This window comes from Ptychodera flava, chromosome 4 (genome assembly GCF_041260155.1).
Source record: "Ptychodera flava strain L36383 chromosome 4, AS_Pfla_20210202, whole genome shotgun sequence".
In the NCBI taxonomy this organism is placed as follows: Eukaryota; Metazoa; Hemichordata; class Enteropneusta; family Ptychoderidae; genus Ptychodera; species Ptychodera flava.
Genome location: NC_091931.1, coordinates 49,677,313 through 49,688,144, shown reverse-complemented (window position 1 = coordinate 49,688,144; position 10,832 = coordinate 49,677,313). Strand labels below are relative to the sequence as shown.

Below are 10,832 nucleotides of genomic sequence, written 5' to 3'. Positions count from 1 at the left end.
TACATATGTAGACTACATTGTTATTATTGACAAGTGAATTCTGGTACGGACTAAAATTCAAATGTAGACTACAAGAGTACATTTATTATGTGGAGATGCTGTCATGACGAGCTAAATAGTGGGAACATTATGCTATGTAAAATGGAACGAAACCAAGCTTGCAGTCGTCTGAAAAAAAATAGCACTATTGGAATTGATTTGGGATAATTGGATGGTGAAGTACTGTCAGTTTAATCTGCAAATGTGAGCTCATCTGCTTTTCCTTTTAAGTTAAAGACTTGTTTTTATGAGTTATTTGTAATATTGCAACATTCAGCTGTACGGCACCTTACAATATTAAGAAATTTGAAAAATCTGAAGATCCAATTATCCCAAATTAGTTCCAATTGTGTTAATTGTGAAAAATCGACACAAACACACGTTACAGCTACTGGCCCTTTTAAAGCAAGTTTTCTTTTGCGTTTGTCGTTTCACTGGAGGGTTTCTTTTCACACCATCTACCGTGCTCTCACTGGGGTCTATATCTCCTATTAATTGAGAGATCTCGTCCTATATTTGTTACATTGTATTCCAGTGCAAAGGGCGCAGGACAGCAGTGTTGCTACGACGAAAACGGAAACTTACTTGATGGAGCCAATCAGAATAGCGGAGGTACAGCACATCGACGTCATCACGGCGGCATTCATCCGTACAAAGAGCCGGGAAAGGTACCCTACCTTTCACACTACCTAACCGATATACTGCTGTGGGAACACTGTTGTATATTTGGTTCAGAGAAGGATTTGTGCGATTACTACTACGAGAAAAGGCCGTCAGATGGTTGCTCTGATTATGTACCTCCTCAGCCAGGTAAAGAAGGGGTGACATTTTCTTTAATCTGCGTTTGATGACACAAAGTCATGTCACTTTGTAAGACAACTTTGGTACAGGGATAGGGATTCTTAGCTTCCTTCAAGTTATGTTGTCGTCATGAAATTAAAAAATGCACTTATTTCAAAATGGGGAAATTATGACTAGTCGATCTGTAACAAACTTTTAAAGTTACAAAGGCAAGCCATTCGTTTGGTATGTGGGGACCAACAAATGAGACCAACGAACCAGTCCGCTGTTTATAAAAGATTGGTACTGTTTCCACTTAGTAATCGCTTAAAACATCACAAAGGTGTCCAGGTGTCCAAAATATCTGCAGAATCATTTCCAACCTGAAAACGTACTGTGAATACTGTGTCTATTTCGTATTCCGTGACTGTGAGGCCTTGTCGACGTTTAAATCAAAACTGCATTGTTATCTTTTCATGAAATATTGTAATGAAGGCTCTGACTTAGACTAGCCTATTTTTCCTTTGTCTTCGACATCTTCTATTCGTTTATTCCATACGTTTTTGTTTATTCGATGATTTGTTTGTGTATTTTGCCTCTCTTTTCATGAGGGCTCTGATGGAAATTACAATTACTTTACTGTAATCAGATTACCCTCTTTAAATAAGTGTAATAATAATAATAATAATAATAATAATAACAAGGCAGTATTGCTGAAGGCAATGAGTACTTGGGCCGTGATAGAGTAATTTTGAGGACAATATACACTACTATTCAAATATGGTCTTGAATTTCCTCCTGTCAATTAGGCATTTGATTAACTGGTTATTAAACGAAGCAATGGCATGACAACGGCAAAATATGTCTAGCAACTTTTGTGGAGTTTGAGGCAGGGGTTCTTTATTTATAGTGAAATTGCTTAAACTCCTTAAATATTCAAATTACAGCAGATTTCTTTTGTTCTCGATGGTAGATGTCTAATATTTAGATGGGCATATTTAGATTTCTACCCTATAGTTATCCCTATATACCAAAAATCAGACATCCAGCTCTATTGGCTTGCTCAGAATTAGATATGCGCATAATTAATGAGGTACAATATGTAGTGTCATAAGGTGTCCCATCATACCAAATATGAAGGGTGTAGCACTTGTGGTTACTGAGTTGTGGACAAATATATATATTTGAGGTAAAAGGTCATTGAGGTCACGTGACATTTTGTCAAAATAATTGTATTGCTAAGTTATTCCTATATACCAAAAATCAGACCTCTAGCTCTATTGGCTCGCTCAAAATTAGATATGCGCATAATTAATGAGGTACAATATGTGGTGTCATAAGGTGTCTTATCATACCAAATATGAAGGATGTAGCACTTGTGGTTACTGAGTTGTGGACAAATATATATTTGAGGTCAAAGGTCATTGAGGTCACGTCACATTTTGTCATAATAATTGTATTGCTAAGTTATTCCTATATACCAAAAATCAGACCTCTAGCTCTAGTGGCTCGCTCAAAATAAGATATGCGCATAATTAATGAGGTACAATATATGGTGTCATAAGGTGTCTTATCATACCAAATAAAAAGGGTGTAGCACTTGTGGTTACTGAGTTGGACAAATATGTATATTTGAGGTCAAAGGTCATTGAGGTCACGTGACGTTTTGTCAAACAAATTATATTGTTAACTTATCCCTATGTACCAAAAATCAGACCTCTAGCTCTATTGGCTCGCTCAAAATTAGATATGCGCATAATTAATGGGGTACAATATGTGGCGTCATAAGGTGTCCCATCATACCAAATATGAAAGGTTTAGCACTTGTGGTTACTGAGTTATGGACAATAATGTATATTTGAGGTCACCAAGGTCACATGATATTTTGTCAAAATGTCTGAGATATCTGCGTGAACCGATGGACTCACTGATGGACTCACGGACGGATATGACCCAATCTATAAGCCCCCTGGACTTTATCCGTGGGGACAAAAAACTGTGTCACTGCATCCTTTAGGCAATATGAATACGATGAGAAACTAAATTTTTATTTTTCTTGGCCTTATACATGGGAGTCTATGGAGAACTGCCTTATACATGGGAGTCTATGGAGGTGTAAACTAAAAAGTCCTCTAACACGGCCAAATTCGATCGCATTGTGAAACAAATCGACGTGCATCTGTATTGGGTTGGGTACTATTCTTGTGCAAAGTTTGAAAGAAATTGACCAGGGCATGTCTGAGATATCTGCGTGAACGGACGGACGGACGGACTGACATGTCCAAACCTATAACTGCCCCAGGACTTCGTCCGTGGGCACTAAAAACAACGCAACAGTTATTACAGCTACACCGGCGGTAGGTCCATATCCAGAGCCCCGTACGGTCTGCCGCCGTCGCTTGAAAACAATCTCATAAACCTGGCCATATGGGCAACTGTGTATGGGCAGCTGGATGCTTGACTTCCCGGAGAAGGCGAGCTGTCACGTTCAAGCTCAGGAATATTTGTCGATCAAATTTCAGTAAATTTACCTTACCTGGATGAAATTTTGTCTATAGGCTGAAATTTCGCCGAAGTTTGACAAAATTGCATCAATTTTTCAGGTTCATATCCGACATTTTTGAGTTTTGAGTGCAGACAGAAAAAGTTTTGAGGCAACATGGCTGCGACCCCATGTTGACCTTTTAGCCCCGCGTACGATGCTATGTGCTACAGCTAACACACAGCATCGTACGCAGGGCTAGCGAGAGAGTTGCCGACATCGACGGTTATTTACGAGAAGTGAATAAAAGACTGTCATTTTTGGCAGCGATCGAGTAGCTGAGGTAGGCTGGGATACGACTTGGGCCCAAGAACGCTGAATTTCGGCAGTAATTTGGCTTTTTACGTCAAGTCCCAAAATGGATTTGAAGTCACCGACCCTACGTACGGGTCTTTGCAGGGCTGTGGTGAGCGGGGCGATTAGCTGTAGCGGAACACCAGCATCGTACGCAGAGCTAGTTGACCCCAAGTGAAAATGTGTTCGCGATCAAATCTTCCTATATTTTTTTCAGAATTTTCGACAAAATCATTGCTTCTTAAATCTTTTGTAAAATATAAAATTCTAAAATAAAAATGCGATGTGCCATGTCTCCAGATTTCTAAAATATCGTTCGTTGACCGTTCGACGGAATACTCATTTCGCAAACTTGTGACGCAGTTGAAATTCAATACTCTAGACATCCTCCAAATTATCCAATCATTCGCGTTAGAGTTCAGCTCGCTTAGAGTATCATAACATTCTTCGGCCTTCGTTTAGATCGACCCTAATCTCTCCCATTTAGGAAATAAATACACAAGCTACCTTGACAATACTTCGTGCACCATCCAGGACCAAAGGCACTACAAATCTGTCTTGACGTCATCATCTCCTTACATGGTAATCGGCATACCGTATTTTTTAGCAAAGGAGACACAGAATACTTCGGAGTATTCAGTTTCAAAACGTATTACATTGTGTGATGTTGTCAAAAAAGGTAATGTTACTGCAGTGGTATAAATAACAAAACACAAAAGTTCAAATCAGTTTATTTTGGACTGGCTTTACCCAACATTTCATATTGTTTCTTATGCCAGATTTGACCACGTGCTTACTGGCGACCCCTTTACATGCAAATTTTGTGTCAAATGGTGTGTTCTCCTGGAAAAACAAACGTACGATTTCTATATGAAGGAGGCGAAATTTGCCCTCAAAACTCGAAACCACCCCTTTGGGGTGTACCTAGCTATTTTGAACGAGCTTCTCGAATCTGCAGCTCTATTTCGAAATGATGGTCTGGTTTTCTCAGCTCAAGGATAAGTGTTCTCCATCGCTGTGGGCATTACTATTCTCAACTGGGGTACAGTTTCCAGTCGTAATGGTTTTCATTGTGTCCGTGATATAAAACCTTTCCTTTTCAAACTTTTACTTTGATTATCACTAGTACACATCTTGTCAGCGATTAAACATGTTTCAAGTTTAAATGTTAAATTCTGGTCTCGAGCCCTCTTGTTCGACCAAACTGAAATTACCCCTCCCACTTTGGCTCGTCCATTGGGTGTAGCAAGGGTCGTGCCATCGACTAGGAAACGGAGGGTGCATTAATTGTTGCATTTCGATGCACATTTTGATTATATTAAGAAGATTTTGTGGCAAAAACTCAGATAGAGAAGCATTAATATTCAGATCTCACTTATTCAAGACTGGCTGAGAGCAGCACTTCCATTCAGTTAACATCATTACGCCATTTATTATGCCAAGAAAGATGAAGCCAAGACATTTTGCCCTCCCTGGTCTCAGCCAGGAATGGTTATACCTTACAGAGTTTTTCCCACGGAATGAAAACAAATGTACTTGGGCTGAGGCCCAAGTACAATAATAATAATAAACGTCCATTCGTCAAGGTCAATGAGGTCAACTTCGATAAACAATATGTATTAGCTAAACATTAGAACAGAAACCATGAGAAAAAGCCTTACTTACTCAGATGCTCGTTTTGGAACGACCTCCCTGTCTTTTGGCAAGCCCAAGCCTTTAGTCATTCAAGATGCAGATTTATAAACGTCTCATTGGTCAGGTGTAACGTGTACTTTGCTTTCTGCTTCGCTGTTGTATTTGCTATTTTTCTCGTGTTCGTTTTCTCGTATGTTCTTGTTCGTTTTTTGTACTTTTAACTGTGGTAATTTTTCTTAACGTCCTTATTGGCCGAACATGTTATCAACGGTAAATACAATTTGATAAATTAAGTAACAGAGTCCTTTCCAAAATAGAAACCGACATCTTTAGTTTCTGCTAACTCTTGCAAAAAAAAATAAATAAATCAATAGTATGTATTGACAAAACTTAGTGTTTTCTTTACTTGAGTTGTCTATTTCGTATTCATTATAACGGCGTCATTCTTCACGTGTTTTCTCATCGCTACAAATCAAAACACTGGCTGATCCTTTCTCTCTCTTTCATTCCGTAGCTGTCTGACTGCAACATATGTTCTGCACGTTTCTAAATTAGAGATTTTTGCAAGTGCCTTTTGTCTTTATTTCTCTGAAATAGGCCTATGTCCTCCATTTCACCGTTATAGCAGTTTTGATTCTGAAGAATTGTAGATAGTTTTTTCACAAATGGTCGAGAACATCAATCTATAAAGAATTAATACAGCTAATCCGATTGCTTCGATAATAAAGTGGCGAGTTTATAGGGATAGTGTCATTCAAATCTCCTTAAAATTGTTTTCATTATTCCCTCACAAATTACTCTCATATCCTATGTTAAGCTTTCTGTAGTAGTTATATGAGAGCAACTATTTATGACAGCGTTTGTTACACATGCCTTCATCAGCTATGATTGAATAGGAATACTTTACCATTAACTCGATTTTTAAGGCGGAGGTATCGGGGACCCACACATTAACACCTTCGATGGATTTCAGTATACCTTCAACGGTCTTGGTGAATATTGGCTGGTGAGAACAACTGACGATTGGTTTACTTTGCAGGGAAGAATGGAACAGCTCGAAATGACTACTGGTGAGCCTATCTGTCAATTTTTAACTCACAGACAACACAGATATTGCTTTAAACTTTTCAGCGTTTGACCGAGCGGGGGGGGGGGGGGGTCGTTTCATTTTTGTAGTGTGAGGCTTTGAGGTTCGAGAGATCTTATATTCATTTTGGCATCAGACCAACTAACAACGCTTATTTATGAATGTATTTTGATTTATCGGCATTAATAATGACATAATTTTCTGTTGAGTTAAGATTACATCTCTTTGATACGTTTGAGTAGCTACCTTCTGTAGGGCTCTGGCTGTAACATACTTTGGAATGTTGAATTTCTTGTCTTTGGGTTTACATGTCATTTGCCTGGTTGTAATGAGATATTCATTAATGGACGATATGTGAGTGATACGAAGAACATGACAAGTTAGTGTCTCAGAGCTAGAACATTCTAGATGAGATTTAAAATAACGCAAACAACAAAGAAGGGACACATCTGACACTGAATATTTGGTTGGCTCTTACAGTTTTCTAAGAAACGCATAACACAATTCACTGATTCAATGAAAATTAAATTTAGGTGAGACAATCACTGGTGGTACTGTGTTCACTGCATTGGCAATGAAGGGTCATGGCACTGACACCGTTCAGATCCAGGTTAGTGAACGGCGAATTCTGGACGCATGGGTCAAGTGTATTGACCTGGACAACAATTGGCAAGGGGTGGATTTCGACCAGACCGATAGATGGGGATTTAATGGTAAGTTCATTATAACTGTAATGTCAGCTACTTGAACTCGAAATGTCGTTCATATTGGACAGTTAGGCAGGCAATCTTAAATGCTAGAATCGATGTAATAAAAGACGCAGTAGTGTTAATTCTGAAATTAGACACAACATTAATTGTACATTTCTCATTTCCAAAATTGTGCAAGATACTGTAAAGAATTCTTTCAGGCAATGGTTGCGTGTTTTGTTTTACCTTCTAGTACAGGACATGCACCCATAGCCTTTCGAATCAATCTCAACAGAAACTTTATTCTGAAAAGTTCTTTCCAAAGAAATGCTATCATGGTAGTCAGTAAAGCTGATTTTCTTCCTTTAAATAATATCTGAGCAGATTACATCAGTGAATCTCTTCCTATACTCACTGGCTGTAATCTTTATCTCAATAACAAAGCTGATTGTCCTTGAGATGTATTATGATTCAGGCGTGATGTTATTTCCTAAATATCTGCCTCACCGAACACTTTTCAACCAAAATGAATGAACCCACGCTGCACTGTACCGGGATGGCATGGTCAAAAGCGGCGGGGATCTGGAGTATTATGTTATCAACGTGCTTCTATCCGAAATTTTAGTATAAGACTATACTGATATGATCGCTAGCGTGTAAACTCACTCTTCAGCTAGTACTTTTCAAAAAACAACGGAAATAAGTGTCTTATCAAACTGGAGAAATTCTGTAAGATTAATCAAAGACAGTAGACTCTATCGCTTCTACTGTCTATGGATTAATTAAGGTCAGCATTTGCGATTACATTTCATGCTAAATCCGACTTTTTTCGTCCTCTGTGTATTTTGTTTGTTTGTTTGTTTGTTTGTTTGTTTGTTTGTTTGTTTGTTTGTTTGTTTGTTTTGGTGCATTGGAAGGGTTACCCTTTTCCATGCTCAAGTAATAGCGAGGAACAACAAAGTTCATGATGTCAGGTGGGGTAAATCAATGTTTTCTACGACTCTTTGTATGATCCCGAAATGCAATGGCCAAAGGCCCCTTTGTTATTTTGTCTTATCCCCGTATTTTTTAGGAATCATCGAGTTTACATTTGAATCATTCTCTTTAGGATTATCTGTTGTAAGGCAAATTCAGGGAAATACTGCAGTCATCACAGTAAGCTTTTCTCTGGGTGTCTCAGTGCAAGTCACCGCTACAGAGGGCACGCTTATGATGTCATACGCGTTCTTTGCACCACCATCTATGAAGGGTACGACGCTAGGACTCATGGGAACGTGGAATGATAACCAGGACAATCATCTATTGACCCCCGAAGGCATTAGCATTTCACCGACAACCACATTGCAAGAAATTCACTATTCCTTCGGCATGAAGTGTAAGTTTTGAAACACCCCTCGGTCGCATTCCGAGTCGCAGAATAGTTGAAAAATAATGTAAACTGTGAGATGTGTTCAGTACACAATATCCGGCGGTCAACAATATTTTATCACTTTTGATATGAAAGGTATATTGCTGCCAATATGATATTTTGATAAAATCTTTATAATCTTGTATTCGAGTGCCTTTGTGACAGAATATTTAATTCAAACCTTTCGCTGCAAAATTCGCAACTTTGGTGACAATTCAATGACCTACTCTTGAGAGGGTTTACAGTTCTGTCGGTTTATTTTACTGATGAACAAACTTAAAGGCTGATATTAAGCTAAGTCAGATGGATTTGGTGGTTCCTTTGACAAACTTTCCGCAAATAAAGATACATTGATCCTTGCGGTAACCTATTAGTACGCATGATGTCGGAGGCTAGAACCAATAGACTGGGAGATAGACAGACACAAAGATGGGTAGATAGACAATCAGAGATTGCGCTCATACACAGTCAATTCAAATCTATATTCTGTGGACGATAAAGATATACCAAACAATTTAGTGATGAAAAAGTAAAGTTCATATAATAAGCTTTATGATTAATAATTTTATAAGAATAATGGTTTTTTTCAGGGAATGTTACAGAGGAGGAATCACTATTTCGGTACGATATCGGACAAAGCCATGCTTCGCTAAATGATTACAACTATGTGCCGACGTTCGAAATTACACCCAGCGATGAGGCGATGGCTCTGTGTGGCGACGACAAGCTTTGTCTGTTCGACTATCAGATTACAGGCAGTGAAAACTTTGCCCGGCAAACGAAGCAAGCCGTCGAGAAACATAGATCAATCATAGAAGATACAGCTGCCGGTAAAGTAGTATCCATGTATTAATAATACTAGTAAATTTATATTAATAATAATAGTAACAATAATATCGATATTTTATTTGTTACCTGCGTTGATAATTTTAGCAGTTTGTGGTGAGTCTAAAATTTTAAATCGTATATCACGTCGAACTCATACAGATTGGTATTTCACATTGTCGAATTTTGGAACGTATTTTTGAACGAAGTTTTATTCAGAGTCATCATTGTGCACGGACAGAGATGCAAGACCTTTGAAATTATAAACGATCAAGAATCTGAAGTGGTACCCTAGACTTGGTATGTTCGACGTATCATTAGAAGAACTGTGGTGATGTCTTTTTATAACTCGCTGAACTTACACATCTATCTGGACGAATGGCAATGTCCGTTTTCGTTTATGCTTTAGGAGTTTTGATGTGACATGTTTTTCAGTTGTCAGCTGTGGCTTTCTGGAAGCACCGACGAACGGCAGTACAGCTGTTGAAAAGATCACAGAGGGAGGCACCGCTTGCTATTACTGTAACGAGGGATTCACACTTGTCGGCTCAGATATAAGAACGTGTCTGGGAAACGGTAGTTGGACAGGTCACCAGCCTCACTGTGAAGGTATGTAAAATGTAGAGTAGATTTTAAATCGGATTCGAACTCACAACCTACGGCACCCAGTCACCTAGCGAAGACATTACAGTCAAAACCGCTCGGCCAAATCCCCACCTTGAAAAGAGTGGTTCAATAACCGAGCTTAGGGAGCGTTCAGTTATTATGTCCGGGGTGTGTAGGCGAATTCTTCCTGTGCATCAGTCGAAATATATGAACACCCCCACTCATTGACCACAAAAGTGATAACATGAATTTTCCACATTGATTAGGGTCATTAGCATAGAATTTTAATACCGAAACAATGCTCATTAATGTAATCTTCATATCTGAATATCATTATACTTCGCATCTTGCACTAATAGCCGGTTCGGTGCGAATTTTATTTCAGTCATTGACTGCGGCCCTCCTGAGGAAATCGACCATGCCAACATTTACCTCACGTGCACTGAATATAATTGCACAGTGGAATATAAATGTTTGTCAGGATACACCAGCAAAGGGTCAAAGGTCAGAACATGTCAAGGTGATGGTGAATGGGGTGAAGAAAAGCCTTCATGTACAAGTAAGAATTTCATAAGCAGAAACTTAAATTTTATTAAAATCTATCATACTTTTTCATGGTAGCTCTCTCTGCCCCTTTCAACTGTAAATTAATTTAAGGTCAGTTTTCATCCTTAATATGTTTGCGTCTGATATCATTGCATTCAAGATTTGCTTAACTTTTTATCTCTCTGTCAAGTAGTTCTTAGATGTAGAGTTTTATCACATAGGACTGTAGCGATGCTTAAACCATTCGTAAGTTCTCTATCTGGTATCTTGAACTGTCGTTGCGCGTCGAGTGATAGCATTGCTTGTTACAAAATTCACAATCAAAGCGATGGCGTAACCCAGCAGCATCAGTTAGTAAAACCGACAGCGATTTTATACGCT

General features: G+C 38.7%; 1 protein-coding gene across 1 annotated transcript; it reads left to right on the top strand.

The window, feature by feature from the left end:
* The first annotated feature begins 6,335 nt into the window (after nt 1-6,335).
* Nucleotides 6,336-10,788, top strand: LOC139132320 (sushi domain-containing protein 2-like). Its single transcript, XM_070698710.1, has 7 exons — nt 6,336-6,360; nt 6,911-7,090; nt 8,175-8,441; nt 9,065-9,304; nt 9,735-9,908; nt 10,291-10,464; nt 10,778-10,788. The coding sequence occupies exons 1-7, from the start codon at nt 6,336-6,338 to the stop codon at nt 10,786-10,788; spliced, it is 1,071 nt and encodes a 356-aa protein (XP_070554811.1).
* The last annotated feature ends 44 nt before the right edge of the window (nt 10,789-10,832 follow it).